This window comes from Penicilliopsis zonata (genome assembly GCF_001890105.1).
Source record: "Penicilliopsis zonata CBS 506.65 unplaced genomic scaffold ASPZOscaffold_1, whole genome shotgun sequence".
Lineage (NCBI taxonomy): Eukaryota > Fungi > Ascomycota > Eurotiomycetes > Eurotiales > Aspergillaceae > Penicilliopsis > Penicilliopsis zonata.
This window is the reverse complement of record NW_019208911.1, coordinates 587,457-600,834: the sequence shown is the minus strand read 5'-3', so window position 1 is coordinate 600,834 and position 13,378 is coordinate 587,457. Positions and strand designations below refer to the sequence as shown.

Below are 13,378 nucleotides of genomic sequence, written 5' to 3'. Positions count from 1 at the left end.
CTATTCCTTCTTAGATACCTTCTTGTACTTATTTTCTTCTTCTTTCTTCTTTTTTGGTTATGATTGACGATTTTCATACTTCTCCCCTCTCTGTCTAATATATTCTATTTCAATGATAAACTCTCCATGAGTGAAAAAGATTTCAATCAATAATATTCCTGACCACGCGCGATCCTCTTAGCCCGCGAACTCATATACATCCCCGCCTTGGCCGTCTTGCAACCCATACGCACCAGCCCGACGAGATGGTGCACGCCCGCAACCACCCCGTCAACAACCTGCACTTTCGGACCGACACGCTTCTCAACAGCGGTCTTGAGGGTCGTCATTCCCGCGCATCCGAGGGTGAGCGTGTCTGCCCCTTGATCGACAAGGGAGGCAGCCACATCCGCAACGATAGATTCAACAACTTTAATACCAGTATTGGTGGTGTCGTTGTGGCATGCTAGATCCAGCACGCCGATATCACAACTCCCCACACCCACGAAAAAGGAAGTCAACCCGTAGTGCCTGATCGCATCTTCGTGCATGACGCGCGACCTCGCCGAGACGGCCACGACGCCGAACCTGTTTCCCAGCGTACGGGCCGCGATCAGGCTCGCCTCCATGATCCCCACGACGGGCTGGTCGACTTCCTCGCGCAGCATGCGGATAAGCGGATGATCGCTGTAGCAGGCGACTAGGAAGGCGTCGTAGCGGTCTGCGAGGGGGAGGATGGCGCGCACGGCGCTCGCGGCGGACATCACGGCGTCGAAGTGTCCCTCCACTGCTGTCGGGGCGGGGGCGGACGCCGTCAGGCCGTGGACTTCTACGTCGGCGGGGAGGGAGGCCTGGACGCTCTGTACGCAGGCGTCGGTCATGCTTTGTGTTGTGTTGGGGTTGCAGAGCAATACACGGATCTTCTTGATTTCTCTGACGGTGTCGCCTTTTAGAACTGGCTCCTTTTTCTCTACAGATCGGGCGTCTGTGTCTCGGGATGGCTCAATGACTCCCGTCTGCGTGGCGATGGGTTGGTAATGCTCGATGCGTCTATGGCGAGCAAAGTCAAACGTGCGCTGTTTCCCTGGCCGGCATAGCTCGAGGTCGCAGTCGGCGATGACTAGCTCGTCGGCTGTCGTGCTGCTCTGCGCCAGAATGCGACCTTCCGGGTCGATGATCATCGATCCCGCAATCAGCGGGAACTGGCCGTCGTCGAGGCCACAGCGTGCCGCGCACACGGAAAACGTAGCGTTCGTGTACGAGTTGGCCTGCATGACGAGCTGGTGGTGGAAGAGTGACAGCTCCTCCGCCTCTTTCCGGCCCAACGTCGCTGCCGACACCCCCCATAGCTCAGGCGCGTACCCGTTTGTGTTGTAGCCACACAGCACGACTTCCACCCCCTGCAGGCCGAGGACCCTCCACGATTCGGCCCATCGGCGGTCGTTGCAGATCATCATGCCGAAGATCGGGTCCCCGCGCTCGTCTGGGGGAGCGGAAGAAGAAGACGAGGATAATGATGATGTCAGTTCGGGCACGCGAAATGCCTGCCACCCCAGGTTGCCCGGCTTGAAGTACCGTTTTTCCAGCTGGTTAATGGCCTTGGGATCCGGCAGCGGCTCTGCATCGCCGGGAAGATGGATCTTCCGGTACTTGGCCAGCACCGAGCCTGTCTTCGCGTGGTAGTACACGCAACTGTTGTAGTGGTCGTTCTCGGGCGTATTTTCGGCGAAACCCACGCAAATATCGACGCCGAGCTTGTGCGCTTCGTCGAAGAGAGGCTTGGTGTTGGGTGCGGTTGTCACGTCACCGTGCTCGAACCATGACTCGATCTCCTGCTCATCGAGGATCAGGTAGCGAGGAAAGAAGGTCGTGAAGGCGATCTCTGGGAAGAGCACGACCTGCGCACCCTGCCCGGCCGCATCAACAAGCAGCTTGATCATCCGCTGCATTGTTTGTTCGCGCGTATCCCACTTATTGGTGGTGCCCATCTGGGCAGCAGCGAGGCGGACGACTCGAGGCATTCTGGCTGTCAGCAGTTTTCTTATTAAAACTTGGATTCAGATTCAGTGATTTCCAGTCCAAAGACTCACTGATTTACCCCCCTCCCCAAAATCGCCTTGTTATCAGCGTGATCGCTCTCCGCAGGCGATAAGATGAGGGGAGGAATACTGGCCTATCTAGATCCTGGATATGGTAACCAACCAACCCTGCAATCTTATCTTCTGGCTGTGCATACTCCAATGATAGCGTGAGACACTCACCTAGAGGAATAAGATGGAATGATCACAGATAGTCGGCCAAGGCGGGGGGAAAGAAAACATGGGCCAAATGTCTTCTCCCATCATCACATCCGATCACAGCAGACAGATCACGCACCATCTAGATCACCATGAAGGTCGCCGCGAGTGTTGACTTGGTCATTCAGAATGCCACCATTGTACGTTTTCCTATCGTCTGCTTTGAGAAACGAGGGGAGTAGCTAACCCTTAGGCCACGGCATCCGATGTCCTCCCCGAGCAAGATATTGCCATCGGCGGAGGAAAGATTCTACTACTAGGCCAGAACCTGACAGCGCTGTTCCCCGGTGCAGGAGTGCTGGATGCTCAGGGGGCATATGTCGTACCAGGCGGGGTGGACAGCCATGTGCATCTGCAGCAAGACAACAACCCGACAGGAGACACCTTTGAGACGGGTACACGCTCCGCAGTAGCAGGGGGCACGACGACAGTTCTGGCGTTTGCAACGCAGACCCGCACCGACGAGAGTCTCCATCCGATTGTGGAGGACTATCATGCACGCGCGGCGGGCAACTGCTACTGCGACTACGGGTTCCATCTGATCCTCACGAACCCGACGCCAAGCATCCTGGACGAGGAGATGCCGGTGCTGGTGCGCGAGGGGGGGATCAGCTCTGTCAAGCTATACATGACGTACAAACCGCTGCGGCTGAGAGACCGCGACATCCTCGACGTGATGGAGTCGACGCGGCGGCTGGGGATGACCACAATGATCCATGCCGAGAATGCTGAAATGATCGAATGGATGACGGACAAGCTCGAGGCCCGCCGGCTGACAGCGCCGTACTACCACGCGGTCTCCCGGCCCAACATCGCCGAGGATGAGGCGACATACCGGATCATCTCGTTGGCGGAACTGGCGGACATCCCCATCCTGATCGTCCATATGTCTTCCAAGATGGCTGCGGCGCACGTCCGTCGCGCACAGACCCGGCTGCTGCCTGTCCACGCCGAGACGTGTCCCCAGTATCTCTTCTTCACGAGCGAAAAACTCCGGGGAGAAGGGTTTGAAGGGGCCAAATGTGTGTGCTCGCCTGCCTTGCGGGAGGATCCGCTCCATCTGGACGCTATGTGGGAAGGGCTGGTGAACGGGACCTTCACGACCTTCTCCAGCGACCACGCACCTTCCAAGTAAGCCATACCCTCTCTCATTACAAGAACATGAAGTCCTGGAATCCAATTTTCTCATATGATACGTTGGATAGGTTCGATCACCCTATTGGTAAGAAGGCGGGCACCTCTACCTTTACGAAGATCCCCAACGGCTTGCCAGGCTTGGAGACACGCATGCCTAGTCTCTTCTGCCATGGAGTGCTGACGGGCCGACTGTCGATCCAAAAGTTCGTCGAGCTTACCAGTTCCAACCCGGCGAAGCTGTATGGGATGGGGGGAAGCAAGGGCACCATCGCTCCCGGCCACGACGCAGATCTCGTCATCTGGTATCCGACACAGGAGCAAGCAGCGAACTATAAGGCGCTGAGCGGGCGAGCAGCGTCGAGCATGACGCCTTTCGCACTCGACAATGCCATGTTGCACCACGACATCGACTACACTCCGTTCGAGGGAATGGAGTTTGCCAATTGGCCGCGGTACACGATCCTGCGGGGGAAAGTGGTGTGGGATCGCGACAACGGCGGCGTGCTGGGCAGCAAGGGCGATGGTCTGTTCTTGAAACGGGGGCGAAGCACGCTCAGCAAGCCTCGGGGGGTGTTTGTCAATGAGCTGGATCTGTATGCGAAATGAGTACAGGGTAGCAGGATGTGTTAGATTTTTCCTTGGGGGGGGAAGGGGTTGGAATTTAACCGCTCACCTTCGTCAATTTATATGTAAACTGCTCTATCTCTAAATCATCTTCCAACCCTCCATTATTATTATATATATCTGTTTTGTATATCATGATCAAGATCACTCTATACCCCTATATCCATATTTTATATTATCTTAGCGAAATCGGCTGTCCTCTTTGTCACTCGGTGTCGTCGCTGACTAACGAGGGTTAAGACAGACGTCGAGAAGTTCTGTTTGCTCCTGGAAATAAACAAATATCAGTTTCTTTCGCAACGATTAAGCCCCTGTGGCTGTTTCAGAGCCAATTTCTGGAATATCGCCCAGCTATTTTTGTCCATGAACTCGTGTCTTTGTCCCTCCCCGGTCTTATCCATACTGTATCCAGCTCGGCACTCGATGAGGAAGGGTCTTGGACGTTCAAACCACCTTGAAAGAGCTTCTCTTGGATCTATAGATAGACCACCAGATTCAAAGAAGCAACAGAGCCGAGCCAAACACACCGTGTTGATGATGGGAGGGGAAGGACAGGGGATCTCTTCTTTGACGTCTCGTCGTGTGTTTCGAGTCGCACGGACGGTCACGCGCGTGAGGGGTCACCTGCTCGCCTCACTTCATTATCTCTTTGATCGACTCTTCAACCGTCTGGTCTCTATCATTCCTCCATCGTCTAACCTAAGCATAATATAATATAGTTCAATATATATATATATATATATATCTATATATGCCTCTATATAACATCACCATCCATGAAATAGCTATCGAATATGACTAACTCGACCATGAGCCACAGGTCGATCGGCACGCAGCCGATGGAGATCTTGATTGCATTCTGCATCATCTTTGTCGGCCTGTGTGTTATTACTGCGTATGTTTATATCCAAGGCGATATTGGTGGTGGACATCATGCTAACTGGTGATTCCAGGCTCCGCTTTTATGTCGACCGACGAGGACCCGAACCCGAACAGCCGGCGATTAACCTCCCGACCGAGACACGCCGACGACGTCTAGACAAACTGGTGGAGAAGCAGCCATTCGAGACGTGGTGGGAGAGTCTGCGCAAGGAGAAGCAGTTGTCGGAAGAAGTCAAGAGTCAGTTTGTGTGGTATGTACTTGATGGTATATATATACCACCTTTGCCCAGTAGTTATACATGATACTAACGATCATATATCAGTGCGATATGTTTGGAAACGATCGAATCGAAAGATACGGTGTACAACTTGGCGTGCCGACATGCGTTCCACACGGACTGTCTGGAACGGTGGTATATCAGCTGGCATCTCAAGTGTCCTGTGTGTCAGCAGGTGTTTGCGCCAGGAGAAGATAAAAACGCGGTATAAGATGCCGATATGACATGAGACATGATAAGACATGAAAGACATTGATTGATGTGACTCAAATGAGACATGGCGATGGGGATATGACGGGTATGGATTTCGATAACTATGAATGTGAGTAATGAGTAAATATATCATGAATATTGAAGCCCAATAAGTTTTCTGGATCTATTCAACCACACACCTATTAATAACGTCATTCTAGGGATATCATTGATGAAGAGACAGTCCTTCGTAGGTAAAAAGTACATTACTTGCATACTTGACTAACTCCTCCGGAAGACTACGCCTGTACTACATACATACAGACTTGCCGATCTACCATACACCTGCCGAGCGAAACATTGTTTTTCCTCCACGGCTACCGCCACGGCAAGATAAAGTGTCACTACTCGGATGAGATCCTCGCTCCGATCCACCTTGATCCACATGATCAGCCTGATAACTTGATCCATGATCCCTACCGAGCCTGCCGGGTCAGACCACTGACTGTATGTCTTCACCGGGCGGGTCTGGGGTGCATGAGCGACATTAGTACTACAGGCATCTTAGGGACTCCGTACCTAGTAACTCCCTAGGTTACCTACCTGCTACTCCGTACCTAATGGCCGTGGGAGATTACTAACCCTTTCACCTCGGTATGGCCTACCTTAGTACTATCTACGGGTAGGTAGTGACCTCATAATGGAGTAATCTTGATGCTCTGAATAGTCATTGATCCGAAATACGAAACAACCATAGTTAGATACTTTGTCAATATTATGATTGGCAGTCTTGAGGAAAATGTCCTTTCCGTCGTTTGTGTAACGCTGTAATAGATCTTATCCTGACACAGACTCACGTCTCGACATTGTGACAAGGGTCATTCCGGAAGGTCGATATCCAGATCATGACATCGGGAAAATCAGGTTTTCGACATTGTACTCGGGGCGCTCCGAGCGTATGGACTCTACGGATTATCTACTGCATACAGAGTAGCACGAGTTTGGAATGACTAGTAGGTAAGGTAGTAAGTCGTCGTGTATGTATATTCTATAATATATTTATTTCCTCAAGGGAAACTGTATGAAGTATTTAATATAGATGAATAGTAAGTAGTAAGGAGTACCCCGTCACTAAGTAACTAATAAAGATCGTAGTAACTATAGGTAAAAGTTCCACAGCTACGTAGGCATCCCCTATTGTCTCATACTATATATTACTGTACTACATATTGTACTGTAATATAAATAGGTCGCAGCGCTAAGCCCGATCAAGCCTCAACGGCTGCCCTGCAGCAGGGATAAGATCTTTACCGCCACTTCCGGCCAATCGCAGCGCCTCTCGGATCCGAGACTCGGCCGGGCGGGGGTCCGTTTCCTTTGGCGCGCACCGCCGCTGACGCCGCCACGATGACCATTTCTCCCCTCCTCATTCGGCCGACGGCGCCGTTGAGCTGTCGAGTCGAGGCTGTTGGAGACTCCCGTTCTGTTCCTCTCGCCAGCTAACTAGGAACTACCTAGCTTGTCCGGGCGATGGGGCCTGTTCGGAGCCGGCCGCCGGGCTTTGGGCTAAGGTGATCCCGGGCCTGTATGCACCGAGAAGAATCGTGTTTACATCACCGGGACAGGAGAAAGCTGGCAGCAAAACTCGGCACGCTTTGATTCTTGTGTCTTTTTATATAAACCGGTCTTGTCAGTCGATATGTCTAGATCCAGCCTAACATCCAATATCAAGTTCCAGCATCGTCATCCACATCACCATCAGTCTATCCCCAAGACAGCCACACAACACACAACAAGGTCAATCACCTGATCCTCCCCTCCTCACACCCTCACACACCCTCCCACATCTATAATGGACTACAAGCCCGACCCCCTCTCAGACAACTGGTCTTACGACCACGCCATCGATCTCTTCGCTCTCAACACCATGATGCCTGAGCCTTTTCCCCTTGATCTCTCCGATGAGATGATGCCCCTCGCCGCCAAGGACTTCCCCCAGGTCGACCCCTTTGCTGCCCAGGGTGTCAGTGGTTTCGTCATCTCCAACAACGAGGATGTCCTCTCGTGTGGTTCGATATCTTCAGTATGTCTCTCTCTCTCTCTCTCAGTCAATGTTGCTAACCATTTAGGATCACGAAAGTGACGATCAAGCCTGGTCGCCGACCCTCAACATCTCCCCCGTTCTCCCCGCCATCCCCGAGCCAGAACCTCTCTCCCCCCGCGCCATGATCGAGCCGATAGATACCCGCCGCCGGTCGGTACCTCAACCGAGATGGCCCTCGACCAGTCCCAGGTCACCCCGGGAGACCAGAGCCAAGAAGACGAGTCGCAGTCTGTCCGACTCGATGGCCTCCGTCCAGTCAGAGTCCCAGTCGCCCTCGACGACGATAACAGCGCACACCCCCTCGCAAACACCCACGATGCGCAATGCCGCCAAGCGTGCCGCCCACAACATCATCGAGAAGCGCTACCGCACAAACATGAACGCCAAGTTCGTGGCCCTCGAGAAAGCCATGGCTACCCCGCACGGCGTCTCGAAGAACTCGTCGTGCTCATCCTCCTCCCCTTCGGTGACGAACCCGGCCTCGAGACCCGGGGCCGCCGCCTCGCTGAAGAAATCAGAGATCCTCAGCAACGCCATCACCTACATCCAGGAGTTACAGGAGGAGAACCGCGCTATGCAGAAGGAGATGGCTCTCTTGAAGCAGAATCTTCTTCCGGGTGGCATCTGGAGGCATAAACGGGAATATTAATTTTCCTTCTTCTTTATCTGATTGCAGATTGCATTGCTTGCATTGATTGCAGATTGCATTGATTGTTGTGATGAATTCTTTGTTTTTCTTCTCTCTGATATCCCTTCTCTGTATTTCATTGTGATATCCTGGAGTTTCTAGATTCATATGGCTGGGTTCCATCTCTTCTTCTTATTGGTCTTCTCCCTGAGTAAATAAAAGTCTCAGATTCTATTCCACTAATAATGCAATAAAGTAATTACTCTGGATATTTCACATAACACTTGCTACCCCTTTTCTTCCCTTAAGATAACACTATAGATTTCACTCTATGACCCCTCACCTATTTGCTTATCATCCCCAAACCTGTTTTTACTACATGAAATAATGGATTTCAATGCAGACCGCTGGAATTGGAATCTTTCTTTTTCCTTTTCCTTTTCTTTTTTTTTTGGCGAAGATTGGTCGACATCTCGTACGGGGTACTCCGTATCGTTTCCAGCCGTGTTTGCAATAGTACTAATAAGCCACCCGGCTCGGCCATCATTGATCTGGACCAATACCTAGCTGCAGGGACTTGGATGCAATCGTCGGGGGGACCGGATCTCGGCAGCATGGAAACCCCGCTTTTCCCAGTATTCTGGAGTAAAGAAAATGCGGACTGCGCTGACTTTTCCCCAGGTTGTTATTTCTGGGCGCCTTCGGCCGAGTTCGTCCTGGTTTCTCGGCGATAACCACTTCCCCACAACAGCTCAGTTCGATGGCTGGGGAATCTCACTCCATGGTAAGTTGGATCTCATCCATGGCGAAGAATGTCGGAGCGCAATAGATCCCGCCGTGGAGATATTTCGATTTCGTCCGTGCGTTTGATTAGTGGAAGCAAACTTCCTGTTTCAAGGAATGCCCCGTAATTAACCCAGTGGTTACTCTGGAGTCTGTACTAGGCTTAAGACTAGTCTTTGTGCGCGTCTAGGACTTCTTCTCGGTGTTTGCTCTGGGTCGTCGTATTATTTTCGCATTTTCAACGTCATCGGCTTGTCGAGTTATGTTTGTGTCCCGTCCGTAATGAGCGCAATAAGATAAGATCGGCTTGCAGTCAACGGGAAGGACGCCAAAAAAAGCGTTCTGCTTCATGCATCAGGACGAAAGAAGCGATGGTTTTCTGTTTTCCACCATGTTCTCCTGGAAAACAGCCTCGCAACGGGTTCGAATTGACAAATATAATTGGCGAGGCGATTTTTAAGTTGCTTCGTCGGGAATCTTTCACCATCAGGTTTTGTTTTGTCGTGTGGCTGTGCCAGATTAGTTTCTTTGGAGATGCACGCTAAATTCACCCAGCAAACTAGAGGGCAGGGCATAATAGTTTTTCACTGTATTATGCTTCCGCCATCGGCTCGGGCGCCCTCCCCTCGTAGGGGTTGTTGACTCAATCATCGGTGAACTGGGGATCATCATCATGCGGCTCTGCAAACACAGTCTGCCAGTACTTCTGCACTCTTGCACAAATCCCCGACTTGCGCTTCCATGACTCGAAAGCATCTTCGAGATTGCAGCTCACCCACTTGATTTCTTCCCAGTAGGCCTTTTCAGCATCGTACCCGAACCGTCTAAGGGTCTCTTCGGCCACAATCCAAGCCCGACCGTCACTACCATCGGGCTTCAAAGTCGGGGCCGTTTCCCAGGTATTTCCAAACACATGTTCTGCAGGGTTGAACTTGGGGTAATGTGCGTGGATGAAGAATGCCCGAGGGGCCTTGGCTACTGAAGAATCTTTGACCCGCCATTTGTTCTGACTGGTGAGTTTGTAGTCCGCCACGGGATCCGACTGGACCATGGCAGATCCGGAAATCTTATCTTGGGTGGTCTTCGGGTGGCCGATTGGCTTAACAGGCTCGCTGACGGTATAGAATTTCTCGTTCATAGCAGAAGCAGCGTGAATGAAGGTCTCCTTGTCGCCTTCGCCCGGCGCGCCCTGGGAGAGGAGCATGAAATAGTACGACGGACCATAATAGTTATAATACGCAGCCAGGAGCAACGTCCGGAAATGCGATCTCTTGGAGATCAAAAACACCCCGGTTTCCGACGACGCGCGGAGACTCATCGGCGGCAGCTCCTGTCGCGAGATGTTGAAGTATAGCGGAGACGCCGTCGAGGCCCAAAAATCCGGAAAAGTAACAAGACCGGTAGACGCGAATGGGTCGGCTGTGAGCAACTCAGCAGGGTCGTGTAGAGGGAAACAGTCAGAGTCGATCCAGATAACCTTTTCAAACGACGAGAAAAGGACGGCGAAAATCTTGATCTGGTAGTGCGCGATCTCAACACTGCTGTCGCGTTGGTTGTTCAGTATGTCCGACAAGACCAGACAGCGCGCATTGAGGCTCGGGAGGACCTCTTCGCAGATCTTCTTTTCATACTCGCTCTCATCCTTGACAAACAGCTCGACGGGTAGAGTCGATCCGGTCCTCCGCAACATCCGCAACGAGGCGACGAAGACTGGCAAGTAACTCTTCCCGGCTGAAGAGACAATGCCGCTTGTTCCGACAATATGTGGAGACTTAAGAGTCGTCGAAGTTTGAACGGCTGCCACAAATCCATCGTGTGCCTCTTGCATGGGCTGCTGGTACACCTCCGGCTGGACAATAAGGTCCGGTCGTGGCGACGCTTGAATAGCACTGTACGGTATAGCCCCGGAGGAATCCCGACGACTCGGAGGGGAGCACAATGGCGCATGGTCCTCGAGCAGTGGCAAGAGGTTCTGCCACAGCGTGGCCTGTCTTTCCTGAAGAGGAACCGTCGCCTCCCAGGTTGTCAAGGGGGCAGCAGATCGGCGGTAAAGGTACAGCAACGAGACGATGAAGATGAGACTCAAAGCAGGTCGAACCACTTTGAGGCGACCAGCTCGACCGAACGGCATGTTTATCAACATGACCACAGGCGGTAGTGACGCTTCCAGAAAGCGTACACAGTACCTAAGCTACCTTGTTTCTACCTAGTAGTAACTCCGGAGTAAGTTACCACGGGGCATCATGGCAGAGTGGAGGCATAATAGGAGCGGTGGGGAGAGCGGTGTCGGTTTATGGGGCCTTTCTGCCGCTTTCCTCTATCGACGATCACATGACATTATGACTGACCCGATCGCACCTTCCATCTTGATCGGAATGTTCTTTTCACCAAGGGCTTAGATACGGCGTATAAAAAGATGAGGTAAATAACATATCTACAGAAACTAGTATTATTTGAAAGAAGAATTCTTCATTCAGGACCTAACACTACTAATACAGTATACTACTATCTATGGAGTATCCTACGATTCCCTATTTGATTTCCTTGCACTAGAACAACAATTAGCACACCGAAAATGAAAAGCAACAGGACAAGCGCTACTTACCTCCTTCTCACCCTTGGGGCAGACAGCTGTGGTGCCCGAGCAGGCCTCTCCCTGATCAGTCTGCTTGGTAAGGCCTAGAGGAAAGAGTATTAGAATGAGTAAGAGAGGGAAGAGAGAAAAACAGAAATGGAAGAAAGAATTACCCAGAATCTGCAGATTGTCAATCAGCGAGGTTTTGGCGCAGGCCGAGTCGCCCTGGCCCAGCAGGTTGGGCAAGATGCCTTGGCCGATCAGGTTGCCCAGGATACCGTCGCCCTTCATGCTGTCGACGCTGTTGCAACAGGCAATATCTTCGCCGGCGTAGGCGGTTTTGGCTTGGTCAATGGTAAGAGTGGACGACTGGGAGTTGGACTCGGCGGGCGCGCGGCCGGGCAGGGCGGCCACGGCGAGAGTGAACAGGAGAGGAGCGATGAAGCGCATGTTGAGAGGCTAGAAGGATGCAAAGTGATAGTTTGCTAAGATGAAAAGACTGGATGAAAAGACTGGAGGAAGAGACTGGATGAAGAGAACGGATGAACAGAATGAAGAGTTTGGATGAGGGAACGTTGAGCTGTTTTATAGCTCTGCCGATGTGGTTATATCAGATTGTCTCAGAATGCTATCCCTACTATATGATTCCCATCTGATATCAATCCCCTTTCTGATATCATTTCTTCTTTCTGTTGATCCTTATTATTTTATGGATTATTCTTCCTTTCTACTTGGGATCCCAGCTGATTATCTGCATACTCCATCCCTAGTATGATGTCTCATCTAGTGAGTATCTGACCCGAGGAGGGTTGCCCTGGTCTGACAAGTCGAATGTTGATATCTTAACAATGTGATATTTCCAGTGAAAAAACATATAAAGCCGTCTTGACCATCAGTCAAACATCAGTCCACCATCATCTCATCAATCCAATCTTCTAGTCTCTCGCTCTTCTAGTCTCTCGCTCTTCAAATCTTTCACTCTTCAAGTCCCTCACTCTTCAAGTCTTTATCTTCGACTCTTCTCAGTATGCAGATCATCGCTCTTCTCCCTCTGATTGCCGTCGCGGCCGCCGGCAGCGTCCCGTACGCCAAGCAGCCCTCGTCGCCTTCCCCTACCTCCATCTCCATCGCTCAGGCCAAAACTGAGTGCAGCGGAGGTGAGGGCGCCTGCTGCAACAGCTACGACGAGATGTCCGCCAATGGTATCCTGGGCAATCTGCTGGGCAAGGGCCTGCTTCCTAACTTGCTGGGCCAGGGTGACTCGCCCTGCGCCAAGTTCAGCTTGATCGACAATCTGAACATCCTTGGTAGGTACTCCCTCTCCGTTCTTGATGGCAACTACTTACCTACTTTGAAGGCATCACTGAGGAGGATGGTGGCGAGCAGTACTGTACCGGTTCTACTGCCTGCTGCACTGGCGATGAGGTAAGCAGATATGCAACTCTGGTTGCTTATTCTCTATGTACTGACTGTCACAGTGCAAGGAGTTGTAGGGCTATCTGGTGGCTCGGATTATATCCCCTATCAGCCCTAAACCCTAAGATCCTCCATCTTAGAACTGAGATTCTAGGTACCTAGGTAGCCATAGATAGTGTAGTCGAATGTGATAAATTGGTAGTTGACTACTTGTTCCTTCATCTAAAGAGTAATCTTGATCCGTAAACTTTCCTTGAATCCAAGAGTAATCTTGATACCCAATCTTGGTCTTAACGTCAACACTTAGTCGAATGCCCATACTGAGTCTACTTATGCCCTTATGTTTTCATGCCCACTTATAAATGTCATTCTATACTATACACACTATACTATCTACAGTACAGTCAGATTGACCACATCCGGTCAACCCCTAGCCTGGACCACAGTCACAATGCAGTATACTACAGATCGTGGATAGGTTCC

General features: G+C 51.5%; 7 protein-coding genes across 7 annotated transcripts; 4 read left to right on the top strand and 3 right to left on the bottom strand.

Moving 5' to 3' along the window:
• Positions 1-146: 146 nt before the first annotated feature.
• On the bottom strand, positions 147-2,000 carry ASPZODRAFT_148117 (hypothetical protein; the record flags this gene model as incomplete). Its single annotated transcript, XM_022725331.1, has 1 exon — positions 147-2,000. One exon carries the CDS (start codon positions 1,998-2,000, stop codon positions 147-149), a length of 1,854 nt encoding a protein of 617 aa, XP_022585159.1.
• Positions 2,001-2,368: 368 nt separating this feature from the next.
• On the top strand, positions 2,369-4,019 carry ASPZODRAFT_11512 (hypothetical protein; the record flags this gene model as incomplete). Its single annotated transcript, XM_022721098.1, has 3 exons — positions 2,369-2,416; positions 2,470-3,407; positions 3,482-4,019. 3 exons carry the CDS (start codon positions 2,369-2,371, stop codon positions 4,017-4,019), a joined length of 1,524 nt encoding a protein of 507 aa, XP_022585158.1.
• An 824-nt stretch (positions 4,020-4,843) lies between these two features.
• ASPZODRAFT_223302 (hypothetical protein) lies at positions 4,844-5,460 on the top strand. The gene is made up of 2 exons (XM_022727888.1): positions 4,844-5,170; positions 5,243-5,460. The coding sequence occupies exons 1-2, from the start codon at positions 4,935-4,937 to the stop codon at positions 5,406-5,408; spliced, it is 402 nt and encodes a 133-aa protein (XP_022585157.1). The 5' UTR covers positions 4,844-4,934; the 3' UTR covers positions 5,409-5,460.
• Positions 5,461-7,333: 1,873 nt separating this feature from the next.
• ASPZODRAFT_126553 (hypothetical protein) lies at positions 7,334-8,575 on the top strand. Its single transcript, XM_022721524.1, has 2 exons — positions 7,334-7,472; positions 7,519-8,575. The coding sequence occupies exons 1-2, from the start codon at positions 7,356-7,358 to the stop codon at positions 8,140-8,142; spliced, it is 741 nt and encodes a 246-aa protein (XP_022585156.1). The 5' UTR covers positions 7,334-7,355; the 3' UTR covers positions 8,143-8,575.
• A 972-nt stretch (positions 8,576-9,547) lies between these two features.
• On the bottom strand, positions 9,548-11,035 carry ASPZODRAFT_57436 (hypothetical protein; the record flags this gene model as incomplete). The annotated part of the gene is made up of 1 exon (XM_022728682.1): positions 9,548-11,035. One exon carries the CDS (start codon positions 11,033-11,035, stop codon positions 9,548-9,550), a length of 1,488 nt encoding a protein of 495 aa, XP_022585155.1.
• A 246-nt stretch (positions 11,036-11,281) lies between these two features.
• ASPZODRAFT_126551 (hypothetical protein) lies at positions 11,282-12,283 on the bottom strand. Its single transcript, XM_022721523.1, has 2 exons — positions 11,401-12,283; positions 11,282-11,323 (listed from the first exon to the last, which is right to left on the bottom strand). Exon 1 carries the CDS (start codon positions 11,927-11,929, stop codon positions 11,426-11,428), a length of 504 nt encoding a protein of 167 aa, XP_022585154.1. The 5' UTR covers positions 11,930-12,283; the 3' UTR covers positions 11,282-11,323; positions 11,401-11,425.
• A 223-nt stretch (positions 12,284-12,506) lies between these two features.
• Positions 12,507-12,972, top strand: ASPZODRAFT_11507 (hypothetical protein; the record flags this gene model as incomplete). Its single annotated transcript, XM_022721096.1, has 3 exons — positions 12,507-12,786; positions 12,837-12,904; positions 12,958-12,972. The coding sequence occupies 3 exons, from the start codon at positions 12,507-12,509 to the stop codon at positions 12,970-12,972; spliced, it is 363 nt and encodes a 120-aa protein (XP_022585153.1).
• Between the last annotated feature and the right edge of the window lie 406 nt (positions 12,973-13,378).